The 12,548-nt window shown below is 40.4% G+C and overlaps 1 protein-coding gene across 1 annotated transcript in view; it reads right to left on the bottom strand.

Moving 5' to 3' along the window:
• The window catches only part of LOC144528244 (ryanodine receptor 1-like), a 50,275-nt gene that overhangs the window by 22,413 nt on the left and 15,314 nt on the right, over positions 1–12,548 (bottom strand). Inside the window, exons 40-74 of the mRNA XM_078266733.1 lie at positions 12,121–12,232; positions 11,890–12,033; positions 10,980–11,253; positions 10,722–10,836; positions 10,432–10,564; positions 10,243–10,337; positions 10,032–10,167; positions 9,741–9,927; positions 9,505–9,616; positions 9,262–9,382; positions 8,950–9,119; positions 8,617–8,837; positions 8,433–8,523; positions 8,204–8,344; positions 7,958–8,121; positions 7,784–7,862; positions 6,099–6,188; positions 5,864–6,004; positions 5,689–5,766; positions 5,531–5,606; positions 5,309–5,432; positions 4,849–4,964; positions 4,646–4,713; positions 4,432–4,553; positions 4,257–4,306; positions 3,995–4,055; positions 3,761–3,887; positions 3,520–3,631; positions 3,340–3,421; positions 3,124–3,254; positions 2,713–3,033; positions 2,358–2,598; positions 2,109–2,196; positions 1,902–1,994; positions 1,476–1,490 (exon numbers count right to left, since the gene is read on the bottom strand). Coding sequence (XP_078122859.1) covers positions 1,476–1,490; positions 1,902–1,994; positions 2,109–2,196; positions 2,358–2,598; positions 2,713–3,033; positions 3,124–3,254; positions 3,340–3,421; positions 3,520–3,631; positions 3,761–3,887; positions 3,995–4,055; positions 4,257–4,306; positions 4,432–4,553; positions 4,646–4,713; positions 4,849–4,964; positions 5,309–5,432; positions 5,531–5,606; positions 5,689–5,766; positions 5,864–6,004; positions 6,099–6,188; positions 7,784–7,862; positions 7,958–8,121; positions 8,204–8,344; positions 8,433–8,523; positions 8,617–8,837; positions 8,950–9,119; positions 9,262–9,382; positions 9,505–9,616; positions 9,741–9,927; positions 10,032–10,167; positions 10,243–10,337; positions 10,432–10,564; positions 10,722–10,836; positions 10,980–11,253; positions 11,890–12,033; positions 12,121–12,232 — 4,431 coding nt within the window. The remainder of the gene's footprint in view (positions 1–1,475; positions 1,491–1,901; positions 1,995–2,108; positions 2,197–2,357; positions 2,599–2,712; positions 3,034–3,123; positions 3,255–3,339; positions 3,422–3,519; positions 3,632–3,760; positions 3,888–3,994; positions 4,056–4,256; positions 4,307–4,431; positions 4,554–4,645; positions 4,714–4,848; positions 4,965–5,308; positions 5,433–5,530; positions 5,607–5,688; positions 5,767–5,863; positions 6,005–6,098; positions 6,189–7,783; positions 7,863–7,957; positions 8,122–8,203; positions 8,345–8,432; positions 8,524–8,616; positions 8,838–8,949; positions 9,120–9,261; positions 9,383–9,504; positions 9,617–9,740; positions 9,928–10,031; positions 10,168–10,242; positions 10,338–10,431; positions 10,565–10,721; positions 10,837–10,979; positions 11,254–11,889; positions 12,034–12,120; positions 12,233–12,548) is intronic.

The following is a 12,548-nucleotide window of genomic DNA, read 5'->3' as shown; positions in this document are numbered from 1 at the left end:
CTTGCCTTGTAAAATGGCTAGATATTACAGGTAGGTCTGTTAATTTATTAGAATTGAAATCCAGACAATGGAAAAGCGAACAGAAGAGGCCGGTTACGGGCTTTCTCTCAGCAATCTTTTCATTGTAAGTGTTTGTTGGGGTGTCATTGTCAGACATGTACAATTAAGTCATTCCCAGAGGCCCTACACCCTCCTATCTAAGTTTAATAACAAACACTATCAGTGCCAGTTGTACTAACTAGCCACGGCTTCAATTAAGTGCCAGACGCAAGTGTGTTATAAAGAACTAGTTTAGAGGAAACAGGGTGCAAAGCATTTTGGATAATAATATAGATAATAAGACTGAATTAATGTATTGGTTAGGTTCATGGTCATTTTGAGCACATTTTTAAGAGGGAACCCAACAAATGTTTAAAGAACTCTGCTTCAGTGACATTAAGCATCAAGTCATGTGTTAGTGTGGATACTAGGGAGTGTAAAGGAAACTAAACCATGATGTGCCATGGTATTTCCAGGGAGGAGAGAAGAAAGAGCACAGAGAAGACTAACATCATCCCCTAGTGGCAGAAAGCTGCATTACAGAAGCTACAGGTCAACCATCCTTCAACGAAAAGAAACAAAAGACAAGAAGACTCCAACTCAACTATGATCAGAAAAGAGCAAACTCAGTGACAGGATGATGGCACTGCGCTCTCACTGCCACATTGGGCTTGGTGTAAAGCCCAGTGCCATGAGCCCAACTCTACTGCTGAGTACTTTCATCAAGCGCCTCCAGACTCCCCCCCTCACACACTGGCAGGACTGGGGATGGCCCGCAGAAGGGGCCTGCCCTTTTGTCCAGTGATCCTTTATGAGAATAACGTGTGTTTTTTCCTAGTGCATATTCATTACAGTTTTCCTTATACTTTTGCACCAGTTAAAGTCTAAGTAGATATACTGTATATCAGTAGTTTTGTGTAAGACATGGAGTGATCTAATCTAAGACTGTGTGGCGGTACACAAGTGCAGAGGCTCGTACACTGGGGTATAGCAATACTAATGTCAGTGTAAGTGGATCCGAACTCCATCTGTTGCTCTTTAGAAGAGACTTCTGGCTAGGATTTTCATATTCTATTAATATATGTAACTATATATTAATAGCAATGACAAATTCTCAACTGCGTTTTGTTCCACTCTGGCAAGACTGCAAAGTATGTATAACTAATCAGATACATGTGCTGTACATGCATGCTCTGAAAAGGCATTTGTCACTGGCACTGAATTAGTTGTCTCGGTTCATGTCTCTCTGAATGAGAATGTGCACGTCTTTGTGAGTGTCTTTGCGCACCAGTGAGTATGTGTACTTGTGTGTTGGTGGATGTGTTAGAGTGTATGTGGATCAGTTGTGCCAGTGTGCTGGAGAGGTTGATGAAAAGCTCCCCCAAAGTGAGGTGCCATGCGGTCAGCACAGCGGTCGTGCAGGAACAAAGTCTAACCTCTGAGTCCCCGCCCTGGAAACCCAGCCGCAACCCAAAAGAAGAGGACAAGGGACAGCCAAAGAGAGAATATTGTTAACACAACTGCTATCGTTCTAAAAATTGCGAATTAAAATCAAACCTCCAAAAGTTATAGAAGGCTATGCTATGTTTAATGTTGTTTAAGTGCCTTTCTGCTTTTGATTGATTTGTTGGATTATAGACTGTAATACAATATTCTGAATTTCCTATGGGTAATTGTTTAATAAATTACCATTTATACCTGGCTGAAAATGCTTGGTAAATTAACAAAATCTTGAAATAAAAATAAAAAACAACGAGGGCACAGAAAAAGAAACACATAACGTTGTTACACAATCGCCTGAATTGAGATTTGACACGATAACAGCCTCACTGCAGCACTGGTTCTGCCTTTCATTAACTCACCTTGCTCATTTTGCTCTTGCTGTCAGCGGTGAGGAATGACATGTTATTGATCTCATTCATCACCACAAAGTTCTGTTCCTCTCGTTTGAAGTTCTACAATAGAGAGAGAAACATACATACATACATACATACATACATACATACATATAGTAAAGGAAGTGGGCTGCAACAAATGGCTGCATTCAAAGGCCAAATGAACATACTCACATGGGATTTGGACCAGAAAATAAAGACCTCTCCAACCATTCGAAAGAGCTCTTCTGCATCTGGGTCTGGGCATGTCAGCCATCTTGCCCTGTAGCAGAACACATTACTTTAAATCTCCCCAAAGTCACAACAAGCTTGGCTAATGAACAATAAATGAAAAGACGAGTGCAGTATGCAAATTCTGTCAGTACCAGGCCAGATTAACAGTTCAAAACTTATAATATGTTGGTGTTTGTAATTGCATTGTACCTGTTATTGTCCACGTAGCGAATAAGTAGAGGATAAAGGGCATACAAGTCTCTGCAGAGGACAGCAAACTCATCACGTATAGTGCCATCTTCCTCATCCCCCTCTGATTTTCCCTCCATCCGCAAATGATCCTCTTCAGCCACCACCTTTGAAGTGCGTTTCTTCAGCTTCTCCATTGTTGGGATGAAGTGGGACTTGAGCATTTCTGGCTTTGCCCTGCTGACAATGGGCTGTGAAAACACTAAAAGAGAAAACAAATTGTGTCATCACATTTGTACAAAACCTCACTCAGGTGTAGACTGTGACTCATTAATAGAGAAGACTTAAGAATTAAAAGAGTTAAAAAGGTGCTTACCAGCCAACCTCTTCATCCAAGAGGCCTCATCGATACCCAAGTTGTTGACAACAATTTTCATGATGCTGCCCAGCAGCTGATTAAGGTGTTCTGATGTGACATCAGTGCAGATCTGGCCCTCCATCTCAGGGAAGTTCTCAGTTCCTCTCTCCCACCAGCGAGGCAGGTAGTTACACAGCATGGGCAGGGTGATTTCAATCACATGAGGCATCTCAGTATAACGAGCCCCTGACTCTGCCAAGTCCCCAATCTCCTTTAGCAGAGCATCCAGCTCTGGAATGTCTGGACATAATTCCTGGACCTCATTGGGAAGGCCCAAGACTTCACAAGAAAGATAATGAAAAAAATTAAATACAGAAACAATACATTGTCAGACAGAAAACAAATCTGAGGAAAGGGTAATGCACTCACTGGCCCTCTCCCTGGGTGTCTTTGTGGTGTAGACAGAGAAAGCGTTGAATTCATTTAGATGGGGCTCTAAGTAGGCCACTGGCATAGCTGCTGCAAGGTGAGCCAAACACTCTCCAAGAGCTGGCCTCTGCCTGTAAATGTAAAGGAGAGTGCAAAAAGATGCTCCCAAGTACTACTTCTAAATATAGATTTTAATGCATGCAGATATGGAGTTACCTCTCAACATGTGGATTCTTGACAGTACCAAGGGAGTAGATGCTACACATGATGCGATAGCATGACATCTGTAGATCATCCACTTTATGCAAGCAACAGAGACAGGTACAGCAGTTTCAGGATACATTAATAAATAAACACATGTAAAATCAAAAATAGTACTATTGTGAAAACACTCACGCATGACATCATCTCCAAACTGGTGCTGAGCAATGTGATCAAACAGGGAGGTCAGCACTGGGAGCAGGGCAATGGTTGTGTAGTTAATGTTCTGGGACACACCTTTTACTTGCTTTAAAGGAGAGAAGCAGCACATGATCATGGACTCAGGATATTTAAGGTCCTATGTTTAACAGATCATTTGCAACAGTCAGGGAGTAATATGTGCAAGACCATTTCAGATATTGTGTATTTCTATTACCTGATTACCCTTGGATACTTTTCCCAGTTTGAGGTTCTCTACCATCTTCTCTATATCATCAGCAGCACTCTCAAAGAATGACCGCAGTCCTGCTTTCACAATCTCAGGCCCTGACTTCATTACTGTCCTAATCAAGCAAATGAAAAAGATTATAATGAAAAACAAAAACATTTATAGCAAGTATTAATCTCAATGGCATTATGCACCTTGTGAGAAATTTCTAAAATACTAAACCTTGCATCCAATGACCGTGCCAGAATGTGAAGACAGTTAACAATTGCTGAAGCGTCTGTTCCTGCACATACAAATAAAGTTCTGCTGATATGAGGGCTTTCATACAATTCAGATCACCGCATACTGTATACACATATAAAACAAGAGCATTTGCACTCGCCCTTACCTGAGTAATGGAAAAATACATTACAGTCACATATGAGAAACACAGAAAAGAGTGAAAAGATTCAGAAAGATTGATGTTGAGAAAGTGACATCTTACCAAAGAGAGAAATTCTGTGCCTCACCAGAGCAGACATTTTACAGAAGATACTATGATGAGAAGAAAAGGACAGAGAAAGAAAGGAAAAAGCAAGAAAAAGGAGACACTGATAAAAAGGGGAAAGTAATATTTGAAAATGTGTGGGTTATACATATGTATATAAAAGAAAGATCACCTTGCAATCATCTCCTTCTCCTTATTGGAAGAATGCCCACCACTACCCAGAACTTTTGCAGGTGTCGACAAGAAGTAGAGGCAGTGGTTTTTGAAATATTGGTTGATTAGAGGCATCAAGATCTGAGAGAGAGAGTTTTCACACTTAGTCCAGAGATAAGGACAATTTGGGTCTTCAAAAGTGTGACCACTCTAGTTTTACACAATAGTCTCACCTTGGCAAAGAATTTGATTTCCTGTTCATGAGGAGACTTTTCCACTCGTCCACTGCTTACCACAGCCTCTGTGAAACACATTGCAAAATATGATAGTATCACAATAACATCGGAAACAAACAACTATGTTGAGTGACACAGAAATGTGTTATTAATTCTATCAGATGTTATAATATATGTTCTTCATTCTTGCCCCACAGTACCAAGGTGAGCGATGAACTCCTGGGCAATTTCCATCCATTTCAACAGCTTTTGCAGGAAACCATAAGCAAATCTCTTCTCGATGGATGAGATGTCAGACTCCATATCTTTCAGGCCCCTAAAGTGAAACAGAGTTTAAAGCTTTGTACTTTGTATTTGAATTTAATGAAAGATTTCCCCCAACTTCAATACTGGTTCCCTTATAGTTAAATTATCACAATATATGATCATAAAAAAAGTATTACCTAAAACTAAAAATACTTTTCTTGCTGTTTCTGTTTTTCTTTGTTGTTCTGTGAGTATTTTGAAGTATAGTACATAAAGTACTTTATAAATAATACATTTATGCATTTTTAAAGCACTTCTATGACATTTTAGCAGATTAAATGAAAATTGATTTTAATAGTATGAAACAAATAGAATTCCCTGCTAACTGTATAAATTGCTCTTCTGCATTATTACCTTGTGACAGCATATCCATTGAGCTGCAGGAACTTGAGCAGCTCATAAGCCTTCTCTCTATCCCGTGCTTTTTCTTTTGCTGTCAGAGTATCATAAGGCACCAGCAGAGGATGTGTTCCACCGCCTACACAAATGGGGGAACAATCAAAACTTCTGAAGAAAATGGACATGAGCCAATTTTCCATATGTCTAGGTTCCCTCCTCCAAAAAAACATATCTAACCTTTGCCCTGCAGCTCCAACTTTTTCTTCCGTCCCCAGGTGTTATGGTAATTCTCTGCCAGTTGCTCTGCCATAGACTGTGAACAGATATAAACTATGAATACTGATCAAATGCTATATATGCTATATGATTATAGCACAGAAGGTTCAAACATGTACCTGCAGGTCTCTTGACAGAGCCATGTGTGTAATATCAATGGGCTGCGGACTGTAGCCATGGCTTGGGTCATAGGTTGCCTAGAACAGAAAAAGTTATCATTATATACTGTACAAAAAATAACACTGCTGTGTCAACATTATTAAGTATTAGTACATTCATAGAACGGCTATATACCTGAGCAGTCTGTGAGATTTTTCGTGATACTGCCTTCTTCTTCTCTGACTCTTCTTCCTCTCTAGCTTTATCTAGGTTCCATTCCCATGCAAGCATGGCTTTGACTGACTCTTTGATTGGCCAACGATAGATCTCTTTGTCCTACCAGAAAAACAAATGTCTGTGTGATCAAAAGCAGGGACAGATGAAGTAAAAGTACAGGAAGATTGAATGCACAGCGTGACCGTGAACCTACCTTCTCTGAGAAGGTTTTGTATGGTCTGAGCATGGGATGAGTTTTTGCATTTTCATCCAGCACCTCGCCATATGACCAGTTATTCTGGATCTGAAACATACATACATAAACAATATGTGTTACAGCTGTCATTTATGCTTACAAATATAATGGCTTTCTTCTTAAAATGCTCATATTAAGCTAATTTTCAGGTTCATAATTGTATTTAGAAGTTGTACCAGAATAGGTTTATGTGGTTTAATTTTCAGAAAACACCATATGTTTGTTGTACTGCACATTGCTGCAGCTCCTCTTTTCATCCTGTGTGTTAAGCTCTCTGTTTTAGCTACAGAGTGAGGAATCTCACTTCTGTACCATCTTTGTTGGGAGTCGCACATGCGCAGTAAGTACTGCTAGCTAGTCAGTTGCAGAACATGAGGGAGTGCCATGCTAGCAGCTAGGCAAGCATTATAATGTGTGTCACAGAAGTAAAGGCTGGACTAAAATTGAGCTGTTTGGAGCAATTTGTGAACAGTGTTTTCTCTGGAAGATGGTAAGTCCCTTTGGGGTGGACTTTGGGCTTTTTCACTTTGTAAACCTATAACGTGCACAAAAAAGAAATATAACACAAAAAGGAAAGGGAAAAAGGCAAAACACATAATATGAGCACTTTAAAGCGTAACTCTCGCCAAAATGCTTTGTGAATGTACCTGAGTCAAACTTTCGTTTAAAAGCATATTTAGGACGGAATTGCCACTTTTAAGATTTACCGTATTTTCGGTCAAATGGCCTTTTGAATGGGAGTGCTAGGGGCACTTTTATGCTAGCCTCAAAATAGCTATTTTTAAAACACTAAAAAGGCTCGACACAACATGAAACTTTGCTCGAAGTATCGCCAGGGTCTCTACACCTTAACAATAGCATTGACAACATTGTTTGTGTACCCAGAGTTTACTAAAAAGAAAGGTTTTGAGCAACTCACGTTAGCAGTTGTTGTTTACACTATCCGCCATTTTCCCAGGCAAAAGTAGGCAATCTCCGAATGCGAATGAACGGACTCCATAGGAAGAAATGTCATTCCTATATGAGGCTCCTTTTTCAACTACAAGGTCAATATTGTGTTTCACTAACGACAAAACATGAATTATCCGTGCATTTATATGGAACTAAGCTTTTGGAGCTTTCCATCTTTACTCTCCTCCCTCAACTATTTTTGACTGGCTTGATAGACGGCGACCGGAAGAACAACAGCTACAGTGAGTTGCTCAAAACCTTTCTTTTTAGTAAACTCTGGGTACACAAACAACGTTGTCAATGCTTTCGTTAAGGTGTAGAGACCCTGGTCATACTTCGAGCAAAGTTTCATGTTGTGTCGAGCCTTCTCAGTGTTTTAAAAATAGCTATTTTGAGGCTAGCATAAAAGTGCCCCTAGCACTCCCATTCAAAAGGCCATTTGACCGAAAAACGAAAATACAGTAAATCTTAAAAGTGGCGATTCCATCCTAAATATGCTTTTAAACGAACGTTTGACCCAGGTACATTCCCAAAAAGACCCTAGGTTGCATTGTGGCGAGAGTTACGCTTTAAGTTAAGCACATAATGTATAGCTGTTCTAATTAAACTAACCCAACATGTTGCTCCTGAATTAGCTGAGGAATAGTATTACATTATTGTGAATGATTACAGTGAGTGAAAACAAGTTCTACCTTTTCAAAGGCCCATCTATCATGTGTATATTCAGCATATTTGTTGATGAGGGGATCCAGTCTCTCAGGGATAATAGTGCTGTGGTTGGAGAAATAATCAGTGCATTTAGCTTTAATTATTTTACAGAGAGATACTTTATGCCTTGAAAGGCATAATGACAAAACTCATCTTACTTTGTGGTCTCTACTGGTTTAGGATCAAAGTTTCCCTCTGCATCTACTGATGCTTTTTTCTCTGTTTTGGAGGAGTAGCTGGCATCTACATAGTCGGGAGGAATGGCTCCAGCAATGGCGCAGATGCATGGCATTGAAATTTTGAAAATCTCAGCATCAAATTTCTGAAATCACAATAACAATGTATTACAATATGCCCATATACCATCCAATATACTAATAATTATAATATTGCAGGAGCTTCACCTTGTGTGCTAACGATTCAAAGATCCCCCAAAACAGTTTGCGGGTCAGATGCAGCTCCTCTTCTGAAGCGACTCCAAAGTTGGCCCAACCATTAGGGAGGCAATAATATTTCCAACAACGCTCATAGTGATTGGTCAAAAGCTGCATGATGCAAATAAAATGAAAGTGAAAAATAAATACTAGAAGAACATGTGTTTTAATAATTTTAAATGTTTAAAGGTCCTCATACCTTCAGTGGCATTTTGGCATACTCATTGAGAATGGGCACATCAAACACCAGCCGTCTTAGCAGGTGCTGAAGCATGGATGGGCGTAGATGTCTGAAAGAAAGATGAACAAAGATAAGTTCAACTATAAACCTGGCTATATTAAATTACATTAGAAAAACATGTTTGCCATGAGGTTAAACTCACTTGCATAAAGCCATGAGGCACTCTTCAATTATGTCTCTTTGGGCCTTTGTGAAGGCTCGTCCACGAGACAGCCGGTAGATTGTGTGCAACATTGAGTCAATCATTATGGCTCGGTGGTCACTGCCAGCAAAGAGTGGGGCACACTTGGTGATTAGTGGTAACACAGCAGAACACAGGTAGCGGTTCAAAGCGAGGGCCATCTCTGTAGTGCTGAAAGCAACCTGTTGAACAGAAATTCTAGCAGTGAATTCAACAGTATGTTTTTAATCCTGCTCTGCATTCCTCCCCAAGGACCATATACAACTGTATGTTTGTAAATTGTTTGAGGCATACCGTGTCCAGAGAGGCAGCAGCCCTCATGTCAGGCAGAAAGCCCACCTCCAGCACATGGAGCAGGAAATCCTGGTTGTCAATACCATACACTCTATCCAGAAACAGAACCATGGGAGCCTTGTGATCTGGCACAAAACTAGCTGACATCTTTGGTTCTATGATGCTGTTGTCTAAGCACGACACAAAGAAAACATTTTGGAAAAATCATTAACAATATTCAAGTTGGACAGAAGTGATCTGATGGCAGACACTTTCAACACTAATTAAAGCCACTTAACTTCATTAATTCTATACGTTTTCCCAAGTGTTTACCTTTTCCAAATGAAGGAATCTGAACAGAAAGGCTGATGACTCCTACCAGATCTTCAATAGGGACCAGAGACCTCAGGATGGCCCTGATTCTCAGAGCCTCACCCTTACCAGCCTGGATCAACTGTAGAGACAAAAGCTTGGTTTTTCAATAAAGACATTTTCAAATAGATGTCTTATATCTGTATCTTTCTTTTTTCTCAACCTGTTTGATAAGTCTGGTATGCTAGCTACTAAACAGCTTACGTGCATCTCTGGAGCACAGCGTCCAAGCAAGTCAATAAGGGCAGAGTAGAAGGACATAATGGCATTTCCCAGGTGAACCCTGTTCTCCTCGTGCTGTTCCTCTCCCCCAAACCTACCAGAAAAAATAAAGTGGCTCTATATCTTCCTGCTACAGCAACACAGAGGAGATAACACACACTTTGGCACCTCATTAAATACCATTAGAAGGCCTTCAAACCAAAGCTAAGAGCTCTTACATGGGAAAGCGTCTGTCTTTCTTAACACTAGGGCCATCCCTTGCAGGGTCCTCTGATATTTTGATGGCCTCCTCGATTGCAGCCAGCAGACCATTACCCCCCTCACCTCTAAGGGCTGGACCAAAGCACTCAGGCCTGCGAATGAGGAGACGTACCACCACATTGGCATTCTCTTCTACACTCTCTCCTACAGAAGGGAAAAAAACAAAGCATTATCTAATAATAAGGGAGAAAACATATTATGGGCATTATAATTAAATATTGCATTGTGTAGCAAATAAAAAATCTGACCATTGACAAATACAGCAAAACGAAGAAAGTCAAGGTATTTCTCTCCACCACAAGGATTCCAGCCAATGTCTGGGTAGCCTTTAGACAGTAGCATTGGACAGCTCTGAAGTCCACATCCAGCTAAATATTTCACCACCTGGAAAGATAAGTGTATTTCCATGATAAATAATTTTTCACAATGCTTGTTTTGTACGTATCGATTGTATTTTACCATTTCGAGGTCCTGCTCTTGGAGAGCTAATGCCAGCTCATTGTTGTCAATACAAGAGGCTGCAGCTACGTCCAAGGGGGTGGAGCCCCGCATTCCTAAAGAACAGCACATAATGCCCGGCTTAATCACAGTTCACAAATCTACAATAAATCATTAAGAATAATGCTGGAACTCAACAAAGCAAATCACCAAGACCGATGCCGCTGTTTTGGAGAAGGTAGCTGAGGTGGTCAAACATAGAGCGCTGATTTTGACGACTGATGCGACAGAAATAGCAGAGAAAACGGCAGCAGTTTGTTACCACTCGAGGGAATCGGATCTCCTATTGGAAGGGAGCATGTTACAAATAAAGTTAAGTAGCATTACATTGATCTTATTGTCTATTTCTGTCTATTACTTGGTGGTAATATAAAGCAAGGTCTATATGTATACTGTATTAAGCAAAACTAGAATGCAGTTGAGTGGAATAAAAAACATACCTTTGAGTCCCCACCGCCAAGTACATTAACCATGACCTCCATGACAGTTTCATGCATCCCCAGAGCTCGCATCAAGTTGGGGTGCTGATAGAAAACTTTGTTACTCATGATGTTCCTAAGGAAGATAAAAATTAAGTTGGCGTATAGTTTCTGTCACATTGTCAATTATCCAAGAATTGACTTTAAGGCAAGATATTACATTTATTGTCCCAGAGGGATATTTGTTAGGCCAGATATTTAGAATAAAATAAAATTAACCCAATGCTTTGAATCATAAGCCTCTCTTCTTCTGGACCCATCTGGACAATAAGCAATGAGCGGATCTGGCCCAAGCACTCCAACAGGTCCATGGTGTCGTTAATTGACACTGCGTTGATGGTGTAGGCCTTGGGAAGGGCACGCATGAGCTCACCCAGCCCATCATACTGTCTGTGAAGGAGGCTGAACATCATACGCACTAGCTCAGGGTTCTGGATAAATGACTCCTGGGCCCAGTGGATCATAGTATGTGAAATCAGCTCCTGCAATGTGCCTGGTAAAGTACAAAGAGTAAAAGAGATATTTTACTGAATTAAATCCAGCTCTGTGTCATGGCAGTGTGGGCAGTGTTTAACTTCCGTCCCTGGCAACCAGAGCCTCAGATCTCAGCGGACCTCCACTGCTCCGCTCCATGCACTTGCACCACAGAGGGAAGCCAAACACTGTTCAACTAAACACACAGCCCACACAAAGATGAAACAGAGCTGCTTTTCTCCAGGCAAATATTCATACACACTAGAGGAAATTCCTATTAATGGCACTAATATTTTTGAAGTGCAATTAACGCATGTGCATTCTGTGATGTGGGCATCGGGCTGCTGCGTAGTTTTGGAAATCTGGAAGCGATGCAGCACCGCTACACTCACCGGAGACTAATCACAGTTACCTCGCGGTCACAGCACATTATTTTGACCCCCAGTGTGAACTTCGGAACTTGAAAAATATCCCTTTTAAAGTACGTTTAGAACAGATAAAAAACGTGCGATTAATTTGTGCTTAATCGCGAGTTAACTATGGACAATCATGCAATTAATAGCGATACAATATTTGAATCGATTGACAGCCCTAATACAAACAAAAGATAGTCTTATTGCAGTTGTACATGACATGCAAAAGATGAATGGCTCACTTGGTTTTTTATCTTCCTGTGGCTCAGGCTCCACCTCTACCTTCTTCTCGCGAACTTTTTTCACCTTTTCCAACAAACGGACCAGTCGTCCCCGGAGAGAGTTATCCACTTCTTCCTCTTGTTCTTCTTCTTCAATATGAACACCTAAGAGTGAAGTCTTAAATTAGATACTGTAACTTATATTTGAATCTTTATTTCAAATGCTGATTGATACTGTTGATGAAGACTGACCACAGTGAGCCAGCAGAGCATTATGAAAAATCAGCAGAGATTCACGGACTTCATCAGGAACAGGGCACTCTTCATCCTCAGCACAGTTCTTAAAGTTCATGAGCATGTTGACCTACACAACAGCAAGAAAGGAAGTATGCTCATTCAAATTTTATTTTTCAAAAGCCAAAAACGGTTCATCTTAGGAAGTGATGTGTTATTTAAGGAGTTTCTTTGGTAGGATATAGTGGACACGCTTACTCTTCTGTGAATGTTTCCCGAGTGAGCACTTTTTTTAAACCAGCTGTACACATTTTGTTATTATGTCATCTACATTTGCCCAGTATTCTACAAGAATAAATTAAAATACACAAGAACAAAGAAAGTAGTGCACAAATGCAGGGTAAATTCCTACTAGCTTTGTTAAACCATGTTTCTAGGATTCTAGG

This window comes from Sander vitreus, chromosome 13 (genome assembly GCF_031162955.1).
Source record: "Sander vitreus isolate 19-12246 chromosome 13, sanVit1, whole genome shotgun sequence".
Taxonomy (NCBI): Eukaryota; Metazoa; Chordata; class Actinopteri; order Perciformes; family Percidae; genus Sander; species Sander vitreus.
The sequence above is the reverse complement of the archived record's forward strand: the minus strand, read 5'-3'. Positions and strand labels throughout refer to the sequence as shown.